Source organism: Eurytemora carolleeae, unplaced genomic scaffold (genome assembly GCF_000591075.1).
Source record: "Eurytemora carolleeae unplaced genomic scaffold, Eaff_2.0 scaffold1726, whole genome shotgun sequence".
NCBI classification, from domain to species: domain Eukaryota; kingdom Metazoa; phylum Arthropoda; class Copepoda; order Calanoida; family Temoridae; genus Eurytemora; species Eurytemora carolleeae.
Window position 1 is genome coordinate 25,575 of NW_019397627.1, and position 22,031 is coordinate 47,605.

The following is a 22,031-nucleotide window of genomic DNA, read 5'->3' on the forward strand; positions in this document are numbered from 1 at the left end:
TTCAAAAACAGTTAAAACGGTTTCGTCCTAATTGAAGCAAACGTTTTAATCGCGAATTTCATGGAAGAGGTGACAGATGTTCTTGTGCTTTCCAAAATTGAGGTCAATTGTAAATTTTGAAAAAGGTAAAAATCCTTTCATTCTATGCGGATGAAAAATCACTAAAAATTATTTTCAAATTACATATAAATTCCAAAAATAATAATAATAATAATAATAATAATAATAACAATAATACTAATGATAATAATAATAATAATAATAATATTAACAATAATAATAAAAAAAATTCTTTACACTTTATAAGAAAGAGGAACTGGATATGCAAACAAGCCTCAATTGATAAAACTTTCTTGATGTTCTCATTTCTTTGAAGCTTCCCTAGAAAAAATCAGATTTTGCTCTTCTGCATAATATCAGAGAACTCAGACTTTTTTGTATTTTATTTCAACAACTTGAATATTGAATAATATTTTGTTTAATTAAAAAAACTACCGGCATGATATTTCAACAATCATTAATTATTAATATTGTAAAATTAGGGTTATCCAAAGACTTCAAATCAAACGCGATTACGTTTGTAAAATTGATGCAACTTTTAATAGCAGTTGGTTCTTTGTGGGATATTAGGACACCCCGGACTAACCAGGGCATGCATTCGGTTTCTTCTATTTATTTCTCTATTATTCAACCAGTGTTCGTCTATAATTCAACAATGTTTGAACTTTTTCGTTTTAAATGCATATGCCGACAAAAAATTACAAAAGAGAAAAATTATGTTAAATAGAACAAATCACAGCTTTCTGGGATAAGGGCCGAACCCTTAATTAGGTAGATTCTATAATCTAAAAAATTCAATTACGCATGGGTAAAGGAGTTCAGTCATTTTATTACAAAACTTAAAACCATACAGTTTCAAAAACAATGAAATTCTGAATTTTGATATATAATTTAGATGTTTTTGTTTAATTAGATTTGAATTCTTATTAATTATTTGTGTATTTAGGATCCTAATCTGTGTCACCAGATGGGACAAATGTCTTTGCAGGTAAGTTTATTTTTGTTCAACAACTTTAATTCTAATTGAACCTGTAGCAGGAAACAGCAGATACAACATTTCCATTTTTTTTATCTTCGAGGACGTTAACTTTCATTGAAAATAATTTTTTTATTCAAAAAAACGTACTTTTTATTTTGCTATATACATTATACAACACATAAAAATATACATATATACGCACCAACTAACAAAATTGCTAAAATTTAAATCCAAAAACAAAATTTAATTGTCCTATACACAAATATTTTCTTAATGAAAGTAAGAATAACTTTACCTCATTAATCTGTAGAGAAGAAAATAATTCAATTTAAAAAATGAATAATATTAAGCCAGGGTTCAGGGTCACAATGTTACACTGAAATTTCAAATATTTTAGAAAAATTCAGACAAACTTCAAACAAAAATTCTTCATACTTGTAAGTGACATCTCCTTTATAGATAAAATAAAGGAAATTTGAGACGGTATGGTGTAAGAACTTTTAAAAAAATGTCTGTTGATTGTGATAATAGTTTTTTAAAAATTTTTTTTTAAAGAAAGTGTATGCTTTATAAGATAAGCTTCTTCCTTCATAGCCTCAGAAATGGTTTAACATGATTTAATTCAATGTTGACACAAAAGTCAAGATAAGAAGACGGCACAGTAGATTCAAATTATTCTTAATTTTTAACTTTAATCTAACTTTAAGCTAAAACTTCCAACGGAAACATTTCTCGCGAAAATCATGAAAGATGTGACTGAGGAAATTATATATTCTACATGGATATCATACATTTTGAATTCTATTTTTTTGTAAAAAGTAAAGAAAGCCTTGGAACACTTTTTATTTAAATGTTTAAAAATCAAAATCTTCGGGTCTCAAATGAAAAACTTGGGGTCTAAAATAAAAATCTGATTGTTTCCGAAGAAAAAGGGTCTTAGAACGTACATTAATACGACTGATTTCTTCTCAAATTTTGATTGGAAGAAAAATATGATTTACTTTTTTAATTTTAGCATAACTATTGCAGTAATTGCTAATCCAGTTGCATTTTACATGATTATATCTGGATTTTAAATTCGTTGTGCTCGAAAAAAAGAGTAAAATTATTTGGAAACACGTATCTTTAGCAATCATGCAACTTGAAAACGAGTACAAAGCAAAAAATGATAAAAATTAATAAATTGAAATCATACATATACTTTTTGATCTAGAACGTTGCAAGCGTGTCTAGTTCACAGATCTCAGCCTATTCAAGTTTTCAATTTGATTCTTAACTAAAAAACAAAACTTGAATCCTTAAGATTAAATAAGAGTCTTGAAAATATATGTAAAGTATATAAGTTAAAAATGAATATGTATATCCGTATATATTCTCCAAGCTTACCATTCAATATTAAGTATTCAGCAGTCCATGAATTAGAACTCAAATACTAAGATTACAACTGTCTATGTATTAACTAACATTAGAACTCAAATACTATGTAAGATTATAAAGTTTCTATGCATTACCGTAAAAGGAGTTTTTTTTGTAAAAAGTTGTTATAAACCAGGGTAATAAGAGAAGGAAAGTTAATTGCTGTTGTGTATACTCTGTGTACATATTGTAACCTGTTCTCTCTGGGCGGTGTTTGTAAACAAGAATAGATGCATCAGTGTTCCTGTATAGTATCCGAGGCGGATAAAAGCATTTTATTTAAATTTTGTTTGATAATTTTCATGATAGTTTCCTATGACCAGAATATTTCATTGATTTTTTATGTGAAAGATGGATCCCCTTTCAGGCTGTGACATCCGTCTTGTGTTTACTTTACAGCCCAGAGACAAACACTGTAGTACTAAAAATGCGTACATCTCTAAAATAACAGCCTTATAACCTTGGAAATAACTATGTTTACATTATAATTTTCTCCAAAGAATTTAAGCTTGGGGACATTTTCACATTTTCTTAGAATTCATTTATCATTGTTGCAACTTCCTTTAAACCACACAGAAACACTGGAAACTTGAAAACCATAACAAACTTCATGGATATTTTATAACTTTGTGTACAGTATGCAAACCGGTCTAATTTCTGCAGTGCCCATCGTATTGTGTCGCAGACTATCCTACAGATATCCACCCACCAAGTTGCAGCATTAAAGGGAGTGACCGGCTCTGTAAGTAAGTTGAACTGAGTATACAGTGTTGCGCAAATCTTCTTTCGGATTTATTTGAGACATATTAAACTTTTTAAAGATCTGTAAATCCTGAGTTTGAGAGCAAATTCGACGTTTAAAACTCGTACTTTGGGGGTGGATACGTTTTCAGAATTAGTTTTTTCAAATCATTAAATAACGACGACATAAAATGTAAAAAAGTTCTACAATAAACTACAGACGTCATGTAGAGGAATATGTTGAGAAAATAAAATTAATCTTATCATCGAAAATAAGTGATCTTGTTCAATTATTAGTTTCTATTTTCTCATTATTCTGGTTTCTAATTATTCACAAAGATTTTCTGCAGATTTTCTAGAATTTTTATTGAAAAGACAACATTTGAAGAATTTAAAGAAATCTGCAAAGCAATTCAAAGAAAACAAGAAATTCAATATAATAATGAAGACGAAATAATCGGTTTTAGCATTGAGTTATTGACAAATTTCTTTTGAGAAATATGTTCCTAACAATCTAATTAGATTACTGTATAATTTTTACTTTATTTTTTGTTGTCGTTATTTAATAATTTAAAAAAAAACTAGTTCTGAAAACGTATCCACCCCCAAAGTACAAGTTTTAACGTCGAATTTGCGCTTAAACTCAGGATTTACAGACCTTTAAAAAGTTTAATATGTCTCAAATGAATCCGAAAGAAGTTTTCCACAACACTGCATACTCAGTTCAACTACCTTACATAGCCGGTCACTCCCTTTAAATAAAATATTCCATTCCCGATTCTGAGATGGTAACTAATGAGTGAGATGGAATTTATTAAGCCTTATGTAAAGCTTAACTATGTAACTTTACCTTAAACATTTCAATCAAGGAAAACAGTTTATGATCTTTAATTGGTAAAAGTTAAATTCCTATTTTAAAGTTTCACAAATGGTTTAATGCGAATATAATATTTTTCATAAGTTTCTTGTACTATCTTTCTGTCTATGTATCATTACTGTGTTCCTAGACTGCTAGCTATCCCCTATCTCCTGATATGTGTAGTGTTATTACTGTGTTCCTAGACTCCTAGTTATCCCTATCTCCTGCTATGTAAAGTGTTATTACTGTGTTCCTAGACTGCTAGCTATCCCTATCTCTTGCTATGTAAAGCGTTATTACTGTGTTCCTAGACTGCTAGCTATCCCTATCTCCTGCTATGTAAAGTGTTATTACTGTGTTCCTAGACTCCTAGCTATCCCTATCTCCTGCTATGTATAGTGTTATTACTGTGTTCCTAGACTGCTAGCTATCCCTATCTCCTGCTATGTAAAGTGTTATTACTGTGTTCTTAGACTGCTAGCTATCCCTATCTCTTGCTATATGTGGGGATAAATTTAAGGCTCTAGTCCCAATAAAAATTCTCTCAAGAGACTCTGAAATAGAACAAGGATTTCCTCTGTCCATTCTCATTTATATTTATTTTTATTTTCTAACAGACTTTATACTTTTTAACTTTTGCTCATTATTTTAAAGAAATATTTGAAAACCAGATTTTTATTTTAGAAAACCTTTTTTCCTACTTTTTTCTAATTTTATTTGAGAAAGCGATAAAACGTTGTTAAGTTGTGATAAGAGAATATTTAACTTATAAATAAAATGATTGAGTTTAAAGATTTTCTTTTTCACAAAAATAGGAAATAACGTCATTTAACCTTTGTTGTTGAACTTTATGGTATTAATTTTATCAAATATACTAATAAAATTATAAAAAGCTTTTAAAAATATAAAATGTTGGAATTGGTGGATTTTCTAAAAGTTTTTGGATTGTGAAATTGTTACTCTATACTGTCCATACATCTTCCCTTGGCATGGTTTAAGATCTTACAAAATGAATTCGGTTTAGCCGTTTCAACGCCTATTGGAAATAATCAAACAGGCAACCCAAATAATCAAATAGAGAGTGAAAACAATCTTCTATAATCATAGAGAATAGAATATATATTAGAGAGGAATTTAAAGAATCTCTCGGTATGAATTTTTTCAGTCCCTTTCAGCCTGAAAGGGAGTTCTAAGAGTACAAATCATGTAAATGTTCACAAATTATATGCAGTAGAGTACATTAATACAGTATGTTCCCTAGACTTTTCATTTAAATTTCGAATTTTTTAAAGCTGTTAAATAAACAATATGATGAATTAGGTGAATAAAAAACATAATTTGATTTATAGCTATAACGGAAAATCATCGTTTGTAAAGTGAAATGATCATTGGTCAATTATGAAACCAGCCTATTTCATAATTTTAGATTTTCTATAAAATGATATTCCAGGGCCCAAAAGGTTATATAGCATGAATATGTGAAGTACACCAGAGTGCAAAACTTAAGAAAATTATAAAACTCTCTACGATACCCGGTTTCCTGAAACCCGGGTTTGGCAGAGTTCGGGTTTCATGTTCTTAAAACTTATTTTGAAACTCTAGGAAACTGGGTTAAAATATGCTGTCGTTGGAGTCTCCAGCTGTGGTGTTTTATGAATAAAGATGCTACGCACTTGAAAGTGATCAAATTGGTATCCGTTTTTTGGCGTAAAAGTCGGCCCATCCAAGGAAAGATTTAAATTTACACTCTTAAAATGTCCAGAAAGGTGGAGCCACAGATTTTTTTAAATATCTGTAGTTGTGTGATATGATTAGATACATTTGTGAATTTGCTGAGACTTTCTTTTAGTTTAAAGAATATTTTTGGTACTAATAAAACTTAAAAAAGTTTTTTTTTGCACAAGGATCTCATTAAAAAAAATTTCTAAGGATACAATTTTTTTCTGTTGCACACTAAATTTTTACAATATCACTAAGATTTTTAAGCAAAAGTAATTTACAGGACTTTTTGAAAAAACTATTTTAATGTATTAGGTAGATTAATGTTAATTTTTCTTCAGCAGTCTATTGATATTATTATTTAGACTTCAGCTAACATTTTTGAGAAGCCAGTGGTAAAAGGATATTAATATATGTGTCCTTTGTTACTTTTTGCAATGAAAACAAAAAAATTGATTTTTCAACAATTTTTAGAACTTTGTCTCATTGAATCAAACATGGAAATGTTTAAATCAATGATTGATTTTTAAATGTTTCAGAAAATTGTAGATGTTAATGTTGTTTACGATCATGAATTATACAGACTGATGAATGTCAAAAGAAAAAGACATATTTATCAACAAAATTAATATTTATTTTGTATTTTTTCAAGGTTAGGAAGGCTGGGTTAGGACAATTTCTGGGCCAAGCGCTGAGGCTAGGGCAGGCTGGGAGCCAAGCGCTGCGACTATAGAACAGACTAGATTGCCGAGCGCCGCAGCTATGACAGGCTAGGGTGCAAAGCGCTGCGGCCACAAGTCCAATCATATCCATGTGTTTACAATGAGATGTATACATGTCATTATGAGGGGGGAGGGGGGCGGGGTCTAAAATCGTACTCTAAGAAATTACCTAGATGACTAGCACCAAACATGATGCGTAACTAAAGGGGCGTTAAAAAAACGTAAATTGTTTACAAAGATAAAATAAAGAACATTTCTGAAATGATCACAATTCTCTCTTTCATTTCACTGAAATGTTGAAAACAATTTCCAAATTATGATATCCTAGCAGATAAACTTAAATAAATTACTGTATTCACTTTTAACAGATCACTATCGAGTCTATAGAGAGGGAGATCTTAACTGATCAAGTATTTGGAACATATATGAAGCCATTTAAAGCATAAATATGGTGCTTCATATGTTCCACAATCACTACGAAACTCACTTTCCCAGCCGTAACCCTACTCCTATACAAGGGTTTCATTTTGAGGTATTGCCCCGTAACATTCTGAGTTTCCGGAGTTTCCCGAAACCCTTACGAAACTCAAACCCAGACTTAAGAGAGCTAACCCGGTTTCGTGGCCAGGTTTGGTTTGGGATACCCGGTAAATTTCTTTTAAGTTTTGCCCTCTGCAGTATGGAAACAGTACAACAAAATGGCCGTTTTACACTTTTTTCTAGTAAATTCCCCTCTAATATATATTCTATTCTCTATGTCTAAAATTGGTCTCCATCTTACATTAAAAAAATTAAAACAGGGTATCTAATTATGATTCATTCTTGAACCATTTGATTGTAATGTAATTTAAAGGGATTGACCGGCAATGTATGGTAGTTGAACTGAGAATTTGGTATTGTGGAAATTTTTTTTAGGATTCATTTGAGACATTTAATGATGTATAATTACTGAGTTTGATCGCAAAGTCGATGTTCAAAATCATCCATTTGGATGATTATATTTTTAAAATCCACTTTTTACAAAATTATCAAATACCGACGACACAAATTGTAACAAAAATTCTACAGTAAATAAATTGGTTGTTTAGGAAGAGGTTGAGAAAAAAAATTAACTCTTCTCATCGAAAATAAGTAATCTTTTTCAGAAATTGGCTATTGAAATGTCTCATTGTTCACAAACATTTTCTGGAATGTTTATTGAAAAGACGACATTTCAAGAATTTCAAGAAATCTGCGAGCACATTCGTAATGAATAAGAATTCAATATAATGATTTATTGACAAATTTCTATTAAGAAATATGTTCCTAAACATCTAATTAGATTACTGTAGAATTTTTAATACGTTTTCGTTATCTAATAATTTTTAAAAAATCGATTCTGAAAATATAACCACCCTAATGGATGATTTTGAAAGTCGACTTTGCGCTCTATCTCAATAATTATATATCATTAAAACGTTTTAAATGAATCCTAAATAATTTCTCCACATTACTATACATTCTCAGTTCAACTACCAAACATTTAAAGCACACAAAACTTAATGAACTATAACTCACTGTGGCGTAAAACAAAATTTTTCTGAAATGTAATTTATTTGAAACCCGGGTTTGGCAGAGTTCGGGTTTCATGTTCTTAAAACTTATTTTGAAACTCTAGGAAACTGGGTTAAAATATGCTGTCGTTGGAGTCTCCAGCTGTGGTGTTTTTTGAATAAAGCTGCTACGCACTTGAAAGTGATCAAATTGGTATCCGTTTTTTGGCGTAAAAGTCGGCCCATCCAAGGAAAGATTTAAATTTACACTCTTAAAATGTCCAGAAAGGTGGAGCCACAGATTTTTTTAAATATCTGTAGTTGTGTGATATGATTAGATACATTTGTGAATTTGCTGAGACTTTCTTTTAGTTTAAAGAATATTTTTGGTACTAATAAAACTTAAAAAAGTTTTTTTTTGCACAAGGATCTCATTAAAAAAAATTTCTAAGGATACAATTTTTTTCTGTTGCACACTAAATTTTTACAATATCACTAAGATTTTTAAGCAAAAGTAATTTACAGGACTTTTTGAAAAAACTATTTTAATGTATTAGGTAGATTAATGTTAATTTTTCTTCAGCAGTCTATTGATATTATTATTAACAAAATATTTCTAGACTGGTAGGGCACTGTATAATGTATTTGGCATTCATATTTTTATGATTAGTATTGTTTGTATATTTAGACAAAAGAAATGCAGAATGTTTTCTTCCCAGAAGAGAATAGAATAGAAATGAGTTGAATTCTGGGAAAAGTTGAATGAATGGAAAGAAAAGAATGGATTAAAGAGAAACCTATTTCACATTGGAGCATATGATTCACAAGATTCATGCAAAACTAAAGGTTTTAGAAAAGGGATAAAGAAAGTGAACATTTTATTTCTCTTAATATCTGATTTAAAAAGAAATCTTACATCATATGCAGGAGAATAGAAAAGTTTTAACAACTCTAAGTTCCTAAAAGTTAAAAAATTAAGTTCAAATTGTTTCATAAATACAAGTTTCACCAGAAAATCTTCCAAAAAAAGCCAAATTCTCAAATTCTCACATGCACCTGGAAACGAAATTTTCACTATTAAAGTCAACCCACTCAACTTAGAGTCTTAAAACCAAGTTAAGAACATTCCTGTGGGTCTTCCGAGTTACCCAATCAAAATTCGACTTAAATCGGTCCAGGTCTAAATCGTTAAACTAAGGGATAAGTCCCTTATTTAATACTACTCATGGGAGACACAGTTGTGTATTATCAAAAAAAAGTTAAATATAATTGTTAATTGTTTTAGGACCCGGCCTTTATAGAGGAACTGAGACGAATAGAACAAAATAAGACCAATAGTGCTTACTTCCCAGGTTAGTGCAATATTTAGTACAGGGACCAGAGTTGAGAATTTTTGTATTGTGGATATCGAGATCAAGCATGATCTTGATCCTTTATTAATCAACAGATTAATTTAATATACAGTGGTAATCGTACCCTACAACATTGACTGAAATAAAGAGATTATATTCTTAAATTAAAAGTGCCCACAGTGGATCCAAGTGCCCACAGTGGATATCAAGATCATAAGTATCCAAGTGCCCACAGTGGATATCAAGATCATAAGTATCAAAGTCCCCACAGCGGATATCAAGATCATAAGTATCCAAGTGCCCACAGTGGATATCAAGATTATAAGTATCCAAGTGCCCACAGTGGATATCAAGATCATAAGTATCCAAGTGCCCACAGTGGATATCAAGATCATAAGTATCCAAGTGCCCACAGTGGATATCAAGATCATAAGTATCCAAGTGCCCACAGCGGATATCAAGATCATAAGTATCCAAGTGCCCACAGCGGATATCAAGATCATAAGTATCCAAGTGCCCACAGCGGATATCAAGATCATAAGTATCCAAGTGCCCACAGTGGATATCAAGATCATAAGTATCCAAGTGCTCACAGTGGATATCAAGATCATAAGTATCCAAGTGCCCACAGTGGATATCAAGATCATAAGTATCTAAGTGCCCACAGCGGATATCTAGATCATAAGTATCCAAGTGCCCACAGTGGATATCAAGATCATAAGTATCCAAGTGCCCACAGCGGATATCAAGATCATAAGTATCCAACACAAAATTTTCCAAAGATTTAATTCAGTTTTTCTGTCAAAAATATTCTTTCAGCTATACTGAAAAAACAGTGGAATCTATTATCTAGTGTTATCAAGTAATTATCATTGAAAATCTAAAGACAAATTTTATATCAACTCTTTTTCTTATTTTTTTTTAAATCTTTTCTATTTATTTAGGACAACCAATAATACCTAATCAGGGCCAAGGGGTCTTCACGTTACCTGTACCAGGAACTTATCAGTCAATTATTTTATTAATCAGTCAGTTCTTTTATTAATCAGTCACTTCTTTTAAAATCAGTCAGCTATTTTATTAATCAGTCTGTTCTTTTACTAATCAGCCAGTTCTCTTATTAAATAGTTATTTTTTTTTATTGATCAGTCAATTAATTGATTAATCAGTTAATTATTATATTAATCAGTCAGTTCTTTTATTAATCAGTCAGTTCTCTTATTAATCCGTCAATTTTATTATTAACTAGTTAATTTTTTTATTTATCAGTCAATTATTTTATCAATTAGTCACTTCTTTTATAATCAGTCAGTTATTTTCTTAATCAGTCAATTCTTTTATGAATCAGTCACTTCTTTTATAATAAGTCAGTTCTTTTATTAATCAGTCAATTCTTTTAATTAATCAGAGTCAATTCTTCAGTTAATCCACAAATTCTAGAAGCAATCAGTCAAGTTTTATATTAATCATCAAATTCTTTTATTAATCAGTCAACCCTTTTATTTATTGTCCAAACCTTAAATTATTAAGCCATTTTTTCTTTGACTGTTTTCAATAAAATAAACTGTCACGTTAGGATTAGATACTCGTCTATTTTATACAATTTATCTAATTTTAAGATTTATTGTAAACACGTCAATATGTTCCCGGATATCGCTTGAAAATTGGTTTATACTTTATATGCCCCACCCCACTACTACAATTTTTTTCAAGGAAAATAGTTCAAAAGAATTGTGTCGGGGCCACAAACTCAAATTTCCTAATCCCTATGTCTGTGATATTTTGAACTTAGATAATTTGATTTAACATAAATCATTGTTTGAAATATCAAAGGTCTATTAACCTTGGGTTGCAAAAATATTGGAATTTGAAAATCAGAGTTTTTGGCAAAGGCGAGAAGTATATCGTCATATTTTAAGACTTACAGAGTTTCAGGTCGTCGATATAGTCTTATCCTTTGTGGGAACCCATGTAAATCAGATGCATGCAGAACAACTCAAATTAAAATATATATTCTATTTTCTATTTAATCAAGACTTATTATCAAACTTTTCTATTTTTACTCCCAAATAGGACCTAACTTAAAACTTAATATACTACAGGGATTAACCTGAAGGTTTGGAATTAAAATAAAACTGATCTAGATGGTCTTTAAGTTTTCATGTTGATAAGTTTACATTTTCAAGAGCACCGTTCTGAATCTGATATGCGCCTTAAAATCTTAACTTAATCTACTTTTAATTGTTTGAACATAAAGAGTTTTTATCAAACTTGCAGAGTGAAATACTAGAAAACTGCGTCGGGGTTTTAATATTTAATACACTATAATTAAAGACCCCACACTCTTACTTTAGTAGCAGAAAACTTAATAAAATATAGAAGACTAGGCTTTTAGGGCTCTCCGTCCATCTCCGATTTCAATTGAACATTTTCTCTTTATATACGATGTAAAACAAAATAGAAAAAAAGTTCGCGAATTTTATAAAAAAAAATTTCGAGGATTTTTGAAATTTAATAAACATCGAGTTTTGTTGACGGCTAATTTTTGAAAGTTTTATTATTCATAAACCTTTCCTAGGGGTCATGTTAGATCCCACACAAAATTTGGGCCCGATCGGTTCAGCCGTTTTGACGTTTTGGATACAAACAAACAACAGACAGACAGACAAGCTAAATTTACATATAGGTTAAAACTATTTACAAATTCTTAGAGAATTTCGACGCCATTTCTTTTTCCAGTTAAACATATGTCTACATATTTAAAGTAGTAAAATCTGTGTTTGCTTGCTTGTATGTCCAATCATAACTCAGAAACCTTATCACCGATTTGCCTCCAATTTTAATTTTTTTGACATAACCACGTAAATGATCTTAGCTTGGTTCTGAAATTTTAGAGTGAGTTGAATTTTATAGGGAATGTTTAGTTTCCAGGTACAGTTAGGTTTCCAAACTACATAGTTAGTATAATTCTGATATTTAATTGCAAACACTACAGGAACTGTAAGTGCATGGCATTATACCTTCAAGAGACATGCTTGATTTACAACTGTATCCTGTCAAACCTTTGAATAGAAGGGTCACGTGAAGTTCGTATCTAGTTCCTTTCAGCTCCCCACCAAGAGATTCAGTCTTATGTTATACAGGGTGTCCCAATAAACATGAGAATTCAGTGACGAATTGGATATCGTCTTTTCAAATAATTCTTTGATTTAGTATAGGGATACCTACTTAGAAAGCTGTAATTTGTAAGAGTTTCGTCTGCTATGTTCACATTTTGTTTGTTTATGTTTTGACTGCATACGGTTGTACTTTGTAAAACAAGAAAATGACAGTATACAAACAGAGTAAACTTGTCCGTCTTCACTGTTCATCTTGCGGAGACATTATACACACATCTTTGCAGTCTTTTACCCTTTTCATAAAATAAACTCTAGCAGACATGATAGCTGTTATGGCTTTTGAAATTAGGTATTACAATGCTAATTCATAACAAAGACGATATCCAATTCGTCACTGATTTCCCATGTTTTTGGGACACCCTGTACAATACTAAACATATTTTATTAGAATCTGACAATATCTCGGTACAGTACTAAACATATCAAATTCGTCACTGATTTCCCATGTTTTTGGGACACCCTGTACAATACTAAACATATTTTATTAGAATCTGACAATATCTCGGTACAGTACTAAACATATCAAATTCGTCACTGATTTCCCATGTTTTTGGGACACCCTGTATCAAGGAATCAGAATTAATGAATAGCGAGAATTAGCTGAACCGCGTAGGCGTAGTTCAACCACTTCTCTTGAGCTCCAGTTTAAAGCTGAGGAAAAGTGGTTGATACATGTCAATGCCGTTCAACCATTCTCGCAATTCGTTTAATCTGTTCCCAGTTCTATTAAATTTCTATTTTATACTAGAGTCATATACAAAAAAATAGAAAAAAATCAAGTATAGTTTGTTGGGAGGATTCAGGTGTTAGAATATGACAAAATGATCGATTGGAAAGCTTTATTAACTTTATATATTGGAAACTAGTAATTTATGAATAAAAATGCTGCAAGGAGTTCCAATAAACATGAGAATGAGAAATAATTTTTTTTCTTAGCTTTGATCTTGGAAATTTCCAAGCATGGGCTAAAGAAATCTGTATTATTAAAATCTATACTGTTAAATATCTTAAGAGAAAAGTTTTTTTGCATTCTTTCAGGTCTGAAAAGCCAATAAGATAAAATTCTTGATATCTCCGTCAACTTAAAAAGTGATCTCTGTATGAAAAAATCTAAATATGGAATAAAATTCAAATAGAATTTGTTGACCGATTTTTCCTGGATTGCATGCATCACAGTCAAACCCTTCAAATTTATTGATTAATAATAAAATTAATTCATCTCTAAAATATTATACGCACTTTTAACTATGTTTTTTAATCCCATTTTGATTCTTTTACAAATTATTTGAGTTTCCATAAAATCATAAATTCAAAAATAAAGAAATAAAATTATAAAAATGAGTAAGAAAACTTACTTTTTAAGAAACTAAATACTTTATGCTTATTGCAAAGTTATGAATATAAAACAATATTGCAGATATTCTAGTAAATACAAATTCTAGTAAGATTTTGATAAAACAAATGGGTTAAAAAACTTTGTTTTTGCTAAATCCCACCTAGCTCTGTTTCCTAGTTAACAGAAGTTTCTAGGATTGTAAATGTATTGTACAAGAGACAACTTTTCTCTCTTGGTTATTCTGAACAAATATACAAAACTTAGTTTCATGGATCTATTGAATCAGGATAGGATATACAAATAGTTTGGTTTCAAGGTTCTATTAAATCAGAATAGAATATACAAATAGTTTGGTTTCAAGGTTCTATTAAATCAGAATAAAATATACAAATAGTTTGGTTTCAAGGTTCTATTAAATCAGAATAGAATATACAAATAGTTTGGTTTCAAGGTTCTATTAAATCAGGATAGGATAAGCAAATAGTTTGGTTTCAAGGTTCTATTAAATCATGAAAGGATATGCAAATATTTTGGTTTCAAGGATCCATCAAACAAGGATAGGATAAATAGAATCCTGCTCTTTCCTGTATTCTATTTTCTCCATGGAAGTCAGGTTTACCACTCTATCCTGTATTCTATTTCTCCATGGCAGTCAGGTTTACCACTTTACCCTGTATTATATTTTCTCCATGGAAGTCAGGTTTACTACTCTATCCTGTATTATATTTCTCCATGGAAGTCAGGTTTACCACTTTATCCTGTATTCTATTTGCTCCATGGAAGTCAGGTTTACCACTCTATCCTGTATTATATTTCTCCATGGAAGTCAGGTTTACAACTCTATCCTGTATTCTATTTGCTCCATGGAAGTCAGGTTTACTACTCTATCCTGTATTCTATTTGCTTCATGGAAGTCAGGTTTACTTGGTTTACTACTCTATCCTGGCAAAGTTTTGATCAAATTACGAGCTATTTTAAAGAGATCATAGCAAACATAAAGAGGCTTGTTACACAAAGGGCGGAGGATGGGGGAGGGGAAAGGGAGGGATATGGAGGGAGCGAGGGGACAGGAGAGGGATATTGAGGGAGCATGGGGACCGGAGAGGGATAGGAGAGGGAGGGATGGGACAGGAGAGGAGAGAAGAGAAAGAGGGAAAGGCGCAGAATAAAGCATGTTATGCTTTATGAAGCCGGTATGTGTAGCCATATACCACATATTAAAATCATGTATGAAAAAAATTATTTAATGTAGAATTTAACTTAAAAAATAGGTTCTTCAAGCTTTAGGTTTTGATTTTATTTTAGAAATTATTAAATCATTTTCACAGAAAATTAGCGAAAGCGTTTGGCATGATATATTTTAATCAAGCATAAAATTTAAAAACCTTTTATGAAATTGACTGATCTGGAGTGAAGGTGGTGCTACTGCGCCAGGGAGTATTCCACCTGTTCAAGGATTTCAAGGTAATTATCAATAAATCAATTTATCAATCGATTAATTGATCAATTAATTAAATTATCAATAAATTAATTAATCAATCAATTAATCAATTAATAAATAAGTCAATTAATCAATCAATCAATCATTCAATTAAACAATTAATTAATAACTCATTCAATCTGAATTCTGTAAAAAAGGAATTTAACAAATTTGAAAAAGAAAACAAGAAATTTGCCAGAGCTTAATATCTGCGTTTTCGGCGCCGGTCCAACAATTTAAAATTAACCCACATTTTATTTTTTTTACTTTAAAGCTGAGATAACTTTTTGATACCCTTGATCTGGTTTCTCCTTGTTTTGTTCTTAGTAAATTATCATCTTATTTTATAACTTTATAAGATTTAATGACTTCAGTTGAATTCCTCCCTCCTCCTTTCAGTTCTTAATTCTCCACAATGAACTCTTTCAATATCTCCATGCCCCCCCCCCCTCTCTAACAATTAACTCCCATTTTACCTCCCCCCCTCCTCCTTACCATTTTTCTACCTTCCGATTTTAACCTTCCAATGACTACCCACTTTTCAGGTTCATTTCAATGACTAGGCCGAGTTTGAATCAGCCCGACACCCCTTCAACTTACCTCTCCCTAACCCCCATCTTTCCATATATAGTAATAAAGCTCATACACATTTGAATTTTTTCTTCAAAAATCGATTTTTGAAAATTCCACGGGCAACGCTGGGAACTACAGCTAGTATCTCATACCCATACACCTTCCTGTTTTTATCTTTACGCATTATCATGCAATTTGTTACCTCCTGATGATATCTCTCAACCTTTGAGGCCTATCTTTAATCACCTCTTACTAATTCCTTACCAATTCATGAGATATCTCTGACCCAAAACCTACCTCATTCTACCTAACCCTTACTTTCCGTATTAAACTTCTCCCTACTTTTACCTTTCCTTAACTCCTTTTTAATTATTTACCCCTCACTTTCTTTTACATGATCCCTTAACTTACCACCTTATTCTAACTTTCCTTAACTCCTTTTTAATTATTTACCACTTACTTTCTTTTACATGATCCCTTAACTTACCACCCCATTCTAACTTTCCTTACCTCCTTTTTAATTATTTACCACTTACTTTCTTTTACATGATCCCTTAACTTACCACCACATTCTAACTTTCCTTACCTCCTTTTTAATTATTTACCACTTACTTTCTTTTACATGATCCCTTAACTTACCACCCCATTGTACCTTCCCTTGACTCCTTCACAATTTACTAAGATATAGACAACCCTGAAACTTAATTAGACAGCCTTGACTTGGACGTTGGTTTTACCTGACCAACTGATTTATACTTATTTTGTGGCCCTAGACATATTGCATTATAAAAGTGCAATGCCCTTGTTTTTAGCTTAAGTTTGAAAGGAGTAATTGGCAAAATACTATTCGATTGTTTTGAGAGCATGCACATTTTGGTTCGCAATGAATTTCCTGCTCTCCTTCTCTCCCCCCCCCCCTTAAACTATTTACAATGCTCTCTATATTACTGCTAAGCCTTTAGAGGACATCCTCAACTTTGCTATAAGTCTGTCCTTTAGTTTTTACCCTTATAATCCCCTCCACCTCCAAAGTTTCTCCTCCCCCTTGGTTCCATCTTCCCCCCCTTTTCCCCCTTCTTTTCCTCTTTCCTCTGACCTCCTTTTCCTTCAATATATTTCTCTATCTCTTAGGTTCATAACACATCATAGAATTTGACTTGATGAAAAACTTAAAAAGAGAAGTCTCTTTCTATGACAGGGAAGGAAGTTTGCCTATCTATCCACTTCTCTTGTTTATAACTCTCTTATTTTATCTATTATCTACTTTTCTATAACTCTATTTCTATAACTCTTTACTTCTTTAGTTGTCTAGTTATCTAGATATCTATCTCTATCTACTATAGTTCTACTACGGAACTATAAGGTGTATTAAAAAAGTTTGAAGAGGGAAGAACATAAAGTACACACTAGATGAACAACTGAATCTGTTTCATCTCGAAATGTAGATCTTGCTTCTACAGTTTTTAGTCACAATGAGGATTTAGACGGTTTCCTTTCCGGTCAAGTAATCCATTTCTCTGTTGCCAATTTAAGAATGAAATCTTTTTAACAACTGGTTTTCAACAAAGTAGGTCTGATACTGCAGTCTATTTTGTATTTATGATTATACAATTAGGGCTTATGCAGGAATGTAATAAATATCGGGTCACATGATATACTGTAAACTTGCAGTACATTGTACATTAATTATCTATGTTTGTAAACTTGTACGAAAAAAGACCATTATTCATTTGAACTTCGTTTCAAATGAATACGTATTACGTAGCATGGTTAGCCTAAACCCTTTATAAAATGTACATTCAACTAATGAATATGTGTGGAAATAGCTTAACTACATTATATCTATCCTCGCTAATCCTATAAAAAAGCGCCTTAAATGCACCTACTTAAATTGTGCTGTAATAAATAACATGTGATATAGATAACGACGTAGGAATTGTAATTACGTCTAGTAACTTTAACTTGTAACATAAACCTCAAATACAGTTAGTTAAAATCAGAACTCTGCTTTGGTTTACAGTATAAAGTAATTTGGTTTTGTTGAAACATACAAATTGAGATCATGCCTTGAATATTGGCTTTGATAAATAGATCTCTATTGTCTGGTTGACATAGCAAACAAAATTGTGCTCAGTGGTAGTGGCGTTGATAGTTCACTGGATTGTAGCCGTGTGGATCGTTTTCTGTTTGATATTCCTGAGATGGAATTTAAAGAATTTGAGCCGCGGTTTAAATCCGCCAAAACCCGGTTTAAATTAAGTGCCGGTTTAAATCTTGAAACATTTGATACAATTTTAAGTGGAACCAACCATATTTAAACCGCGGCTTAAATTTAAACCGCCGCTCAAATTCTTTAAATTCGGCCGCTGGACTGATACTTATGGGGACGAGCTTTTAAGAGTTCGGCATTTACTACATGAATACATATTTACAGAGTACTCCCTCTCCCCTTCCCCCCCCCACTCCTTCCCCTAGCAAAATAGAAAGAATAAATTTAGGATGAAGCATCTCAGGATTTCATTGTCTTTTAGAAAATATTTAGCTTAGATTCATATTCTTATCTTCCAAAATCAATGCTTTAGGGATAAATATGTTTAGAAGGAAGGATAGATAATTAGTGAAAATATGTTTATTTCCAACTGTCGAAAAAAGGAAGTATTTAAAAGAAAAAAATTAAACAATTTTACGTTTTTTTATCTTCCTAGCGAGCCTGAACATATTTTTCTGAAGAATTTAAACCACTTTTTGTCTTCTTTCTTGATTGATTGAAAGAAAATGAGTTTATTTCTAACTGTCGAGGAAAAGAAGAATGTTTTTTCTAAAAAAAATCGTTGTAGGTCTTTTTCCCAGAGAGAACATTTAAAAAAAATGTAAACCATTTGTTTCATTCATTCATTCATATTTTTATTCAACTACAAAGCACGAGATAATACAAATAAAAAATCACAATTTACTATGTAGTTTGGACCCGCCTAACCAGAGTAGGTTGTTTTAATTGGTTGGCCCACTATAAACGAATGATAATTGCAGATAAAAACAATGTACATTGTACATTTTAAACATAAGAATGATAATAACTCAGGTAAAAGGTAAGGAGGAGGTGAGGGAGTATAAAGAAAAGGGAGGATACTCAGCGTAAGGGTTGGAACAGAGGGTAACATAAGTTATTAGAATCATGTTTATGAACTACAGGGTGAAGAAGATAGTAAAGACTAAGTTTATCCACATGATACACAGTTTTTTTTTTTACNTAAACAGAATTATATTTTCTAAAAGTTTCTAAATTGTTTGTAGTTGGATTCAGGATTTTTTTCTTAAATAATTTTTCTTTTTGTTTTCTTGACACTAGCAAGGCGGAAGTGAACCAAGGGTTAACAGAATTTTTATTTTTGTTTGGTTTATATTTGATAAATGGAAAGCTTTCTTCATAAATATTATTTAAAGTGTTAGAAAATTCAGAAAAGGCTGTAGAAGGATCTTCATTTATCATAACATGAGTCCAGTCATTGAGTAACAATTTTTCCTTAAACTTGGTTTTATTTTCGATTGAAGTGTTTCTAATTAGAACTGGTTTGCTACAAATATCACCTTCATGTTGTGTACATTTAGACAAAGAAAAAACGGGTAAATGGTCAGATAAACTTGAGTAGATAGTTTCTTTCTTTCTTTGTTTCTTTCTTTCATTCTTTCTTAGTTTCTGGTAATTTATGTGTTTCAGCTGACTTTCACACTTTCCCTATTCTCTTTTCTTTATAAAGAGAAATGCGGAAGATTGAATTTTCTTTTCGCTTTATAAATCTACTCAATCTTCATCCATATTTTCAAAAAATAAGTTGCTCTTAGTCTGCAGCTTTTTATCCCACAGTTTCTAGGTTATTTATTAATATTAAAGGATGGTTGTTGTCAATAAAAGATGGGAAAATTCGATAAAACATCTTTTTCTGTGCCACAAACTAAAATTTTCTAATTCCTATCTTTGCAACCGGATAGTGTAAACCTGTGATATTTCAAAAGTTTAGTTAATCCAACATAATTAATAATTTGAAAAAGGTTGCAAATATAAAATTAGTCTTTGGGGCAAGGAATCATTTCCTTGAATATTAATGATTTGATTCGTATCACCGACATAGGGTCAAATGACCAAAGGTCTAGATTCAGAATTCTGTTTTTAAACTACAAGAAATAAGTAAAAACGCATGTATATTAAAATGTGCAACCATTTCTGATACTTGATTCAGTGAGGTCTAAATCTTAAAATAACCCATTAGTTTGTAACTATGCTTTTTTGCATACTATATTCTTTTACAAGCATTCTTAAGAAGGAATGGAAATGCAATATATACTATTTTTGTTCTTAATATTCTTATAAAATGATATTTCTATAGTAATAGGTTTCAGGTTTCCCTTATAGTATTATCTATCTTATTTTATTACAGTAAGTCAAAGTACATATTTGTGTTTGTATCTACTATCTATTATCTACTACCTACTATCTACTATCTAAATTCTACTACTTACTATCTACTATCTACTATCTACTATCTACTCTCTACTATCTACTATCTACTATCTACTATCTAATATCTAATATCTACTATCTACTATCTACTCTCTACTAACTACTATCTACTATCCACTATCTACTATCTACTATCTACTACCTACTATCTACTATCTACTATCTACTATCTACTATCTACTATCTAGTATCTACTATCTACTATCTACTATCTACTATCTACTATCTACTATCTACTATCTACTATCTACTATCTATAACTATCTAGAATGACATTGAAACATTAGCTAATGCATCTAGGCTTGATTATCTAAATCATTATCAAAAGAAAGATTTCCTCAACATCCTATTACGTTTTCACAAATCAATATTTACTTTTCCCGACATTCTTTGGATGAATTCCAACTAGTCTTGTATTTTATTTCTTGTCTAAAATCCCATTTTCTTTTTATGTACAAAAGCATTCTCGTGCATATAAGTTACATTAAATAGATTACCCAGTATTTTCTAAATTGTTTCTTTTAATTGTTATTTTTCCGAATGGGTCTGTATCACATAAGAAGGATAGTTAAGAAGATCCAGTTGCAGCAAACTATTTAATTTGTAAATACTCTCCAACTAATGGGGTTGTATAATGTATGTAATGAGGCATCAGTAGGGTTGAATTAATCGTTTTTGAAAATGATCGAAAAACAATCGTTTTTCGCTTCGTTTTTCGATCGTTTTCAAAAACGATCATATCGTTTTCAGAAAAAAACGATAAGGGACCGTTTTTTATACGATGTTTTTAAAAAAACGAAAAAAAAAATGAAATTTATGAATTTCATCTTATATGCAATTTTACCGAATGTCGTCTTACATTCAGGTTTATAAAAAAGGTCCCTAAAAAATTATGGGGAAGCTAAAACTTCTTGTTATTTTTTTTAAAAACTACTCAATGATAAATACCAATGTCCTTCATGTCAGAATTCCTCTCTCCTCCTCTCTTCGTTAAAGGGAGTGTTCGCGAAAAATGAATGGGGGTTTAGGCTTAATGCGATAAAAAAACACTTTTGATCGCTGCTAATCTTACTTCTATCTGTTGCGTCTATAAGGAAAATTGTTAAAAACGACTATTACCGAAGAACGTCCACTCCATACAAAATCAGAAAGATTCAACATTCAACTCGGATCATAGACAAATCAATTTAATTCCAAACAAATCATTCAGATATTATAAACAATAGTCATCGATTATTTTTCGACGCATTCTTAAATCCGAGTTGAATATTGCATCTTTCCGAATTTTTATGGACGCACCGTGTGAGTCGTTTTTAACAATTTTCTCCTTATAGACACAACAGATAGAAGTAAGATTAGTAGCGATCAAAAGCGCTTTTTTTTATTGCATCAAGCCTATACCCCCTTTCATTTTTCGCGATCACTCCCTTTAACGATCTTTTACGAAGGGTTGTCGTTAACGATTGAAAACGAAACAACAAACTTTTTAAAAACGATAGTTTTTAAAACGACCGCTTTTGACAAACGATTTCTTTTTTTCGTCGATCCACCCCTAGGCATCAGA

At 31.1% G+C, this 22,031-nt stretch overlaps 1 protein-coding gene across 1 annotated transcript in view; it reads left to right on the forward strand.

Moving 5' to 3' along the window:
• Positions 1–22,031, forward strand: part of LOC111715249 (phospholipase DDHD1) — a gene marked incomplete at its 3' end in the record, with an annotated part of 28,396 nt that overhangs the window by 1,687 nt on the left and 4,678 nt on the right. The window contains exons 2-5 of the mRNA XM_023490555.1: positions 1,007–1,048; positions 9,314–9,380; positions 10,325–10,378; positions 15,312–15,359. Coding sequence (XP_023346323.1) covers positions 1,007–1,048; positions 9,314–9,380; positions 10,325–10,378; positions 15,312–15,359 — 211 coding nt within the window. The remainder of the gene's footprint in view (positions 1–1,006; positions 1,049–9,313; positions 9,381–10,324; positions 10,379–15,311; positions 15,360–22,031) is intronic.